The sequence below is a fragment of the Rutidosis leptorrhynchoides genome, chromosome 3 (assembly GCF_046630445.1).
Source record: "Rutidosis leptorrhynchoides isolate AG116_Rl617_1_P2 chromosome 3, CSIRO_AGI_Rlap_v1, whole genome shotgun sequence".
In the NCBI taxonomy this organism is placed as follows: domain Eukaryota; kingdom Viridiplantae; phylum Streptophyta; class Magnoliopsida; order Asterales; family Asteraceae; genus Rutidosis; species Rutidosis leptorrhynchoides.
The window spans coordinates 417,624,754-417,627,697 of record NC_092335.1 but is presented as its reverse complement, the minus strand read 5'-3'; the positions used below and the strand labels follow the sequence as shown (position 1 = coordinate 417,627,697).

At 33.5% G+C, this 2,944-nt stretch overlaps 1 protein-coding gene across 1 annotated transcript; it reads right to left on the bottom strand.

Annotated features, from left to right (window-relative positions):
* Positions 1–353: 353 nt before the first annotated feature.
* Positions 354–2,250, bottom strand: LOC139897790 (glucan endo-1,3-beta-glucosidase 13-like). Its single transcript, XM_071880484.1, has 2 exons — positions 666–2,250; positions 354–496 (listed from the first exon to the last, which is right to left on the bottom strand). The coding sequence occupies exons 1-2, from the start codon at positions 2,059–2,061 to the stop codon at positions 462–464; spliced, it is 1,431 nt and encodes a 476-aa protein (XP_071736585.1). The 5' UTR covers positions 2,062–2,250; the 3' UTR covers positions 354–461.
* Between the last annotated feature and the right edge of the window lie 694 nt (positions 2,251–2,944).

Sequence of the window (2,944 nt, the reverse complement as noted above, 5' to 3'; positions counted from 1 at the left end):
TAATAATAATAATAATACATATATTAATATATACATACATGCATAATTTAACTAATTAATAATTAATTAATAATAATAATATTTTAATACTGAGTAATATATTTTTCTCTCGTAACTCTGTTGATAAGAAATGTTTTCATTTTCTTAATTTCACTTGGTTCTCAAACGTGATAAGCAAATAGGATAATAGAATGTGAATCTGAGCTAATGATAAACTTAAACTAATAACAATAATAAGAAGAACAACAACAATAATAATAGTAATAATAACAATAACAATAATAATAACTCGATACAAGTAACTAAACCTAACTATATTTTCTCCAAAATAAACAACGATAATAATAAATAATAATAAATAATAAATAATCACAATGTAAAACAAAATACTTAGTAAGTCTATCCTCAACCCAACTAATAACATCGACTTAACCAACTTCACCAAACTCAGTGATCACCATCTAATAACCGGTAGGAAATTTGCAACTGCCATACCCTGTAAATCAACAACTCATATTAATTATTATTTAATGTATATAATTATTTATTAATTATTATCAAATAATTATCATATCATCATCATATTTATATTTATATTTATAATAATAATAAATTAAATAAATTGAAATACAAGATATGTGGACGTTAAGAATTAAGATACGTACTCGGAGGTTGAGAGACCACGTAAGCCGTACCTCCAAAATCACACGAACCACTGGCACGTGCTTGTTTCTGATAATAACTGTTGAACGCATATGAAGCGTGTGCCTCAAGTGTATCAGGATCAAAACACGTGTCACCAGATTGAATCGGACGGCAATCAGCACCTCCTTCACCACACGCATAATCCAACGCATTTTGCAACTTCTCATTCGCTACCTTCCCATTCGCCACACACCACGTCTGCCCTAAATTACTCCCCGCCACATCACCACCGCTACTCTGCGTCCCCGGAGACGGCGCCACCACGACCTCCGTCTTACTTCCATTACCAATCGTCGACGGTAAGTTACCCAAAGCTCCAACACTCAACGGAATATTATACACTTTTTCCTCATTTGGATAAAATAAACCGTAATTCTTTTCAGATGTAGGTCCGGATTTCAAATTCTCATTAAATAGCGCAAATAGATACACAACTAACGGATCGTTAGGTCTTAACGGCGATCCACTTCCGGTGAGCACTCGCCGGACTAAATTACCGTTATACTGAGCAGCATTATCTTCACCAGCTCCAATTTCATTCGAATCGCCTTTCGAAGGCCATCCAGTTTCCGAAACGACAATTTTAACATCATTAAACTGTAAAGCATCAATTGCTGCATAAACCGCATCCACCTGAGCTTCAAATAGCGATTTGTAAATAATTCCAGTTTTCGTATCCTGTACGCCTTTGTTATCACGTAATAAAGCGTAATCTAACGAAATCGTATCCGCATTCGGTCCGTAAGCGAAAAACGGATAAACGTTAACCATAAGAGGTGAGCCGGTTTTTTGTAAAAAAATAAGTAACGGTTTAATCACCGGTTCAATTAAATCCGGCTTGAATGAACCGGAAGAAGAAGGATACGATGTAGCTAAAGCGCTAAGAGCAATGGGAGACGAAACATTAATATTTCGAATATTGTTTTTATTAAGTGATGCGTAAACGTTTTGCATTGCTGGAACGAGAAATGTTGTTAGGTTATTCGGATCAACGAAAACTTCGTTTCCAACTGCGATTGATTCGATTTGTGTAGAAGGATAGAAAGGAAGGATATTTGATTTTATCCACGTGTCAGTGAATGATTGGTCTGCTGCTGCGGATTTTAATTGTTCGTTTGGTAAACATACAATTACGTTGATTTTGGAACCGGATAGAGCTTTGAGTACGGTGGAATCAGTATCGTAAATTTTGATACGATCAATGCTGTTTGATTGTAGAAGCTGGACGACTTTGGTAGGGTCAGGGAGGTTATCGGCGATTCGACCGTAGTTAATGCCGATAATGCCGGTGGCGGTGGAGGTTGAGATGAGTGAGAGAAGGAGGAGGATGGTGGTTATGATTTGGTTGGAAGCCATTGTTAAGGAAATTTAGGGTTTATAAGATGAGATATATTATGTTGATGAAGATTGGGTATTTATAGGTTTAATTGAGGTTGAGTGAAATAGTTGAAGTGTTAGTGGGTGAGAATTTTGATAATGAAGTGGGTAAAACTGTAAATCGTGGGTTACGTTTGCAATTTGCACGTATGCTATTGTGTTTTTGACTTTTTTTAACACAAGATAATTATTTAATCAGAATTTTTATTTAATTCTTAATTTGTGAGAAGGGTAATTATTCTTATTTAGATAGATGCGGTTTAATCTGTGAATGTCTCGTAATTATTTCTTATACTTTTTGGTTAACTCAAAATGTGCCATTAGTAAAATTTTAAGATTAGAGACTCAAGAATGGTACGTAATTGAAAGCAAATAGATATATAGCTATTTACGGTATGATATCTAGCGGAATGTTTAATAAAAAATTGATATGACGAAGCAAGTCGTATAATAATTTATGTTGACTCAACTTGTAGTACTATTTTTGTATTTAAAAATGATGAATCAAATTTTGTTACCTTCGTTAAAATTTAAGATTATGATGATTCAAATATTGGAAATACAGAATATAATATAATGTATCAGTATTTAGAGATCGTGTACGTTTTCAATCGTTATTGGTATACCTATATTCAGAAATAATCGGTCGACATCCGAGTTTGCATGTCAACGTCGTATTTTCATCTGCTACGTGTTACATTTGCTGTTTTTAGTTTTTTTAGATGAGTCTAAAAAATTGTAACTTGTTATAATTCAGTAGGCTTATAACTACCTTTAGTGGTTTGATTCCTGATGTTATAATTCAGTAGGCTTATAACTACCTTTAGTGATTTGATTTTTGATTAAGAATACTAATAATGAA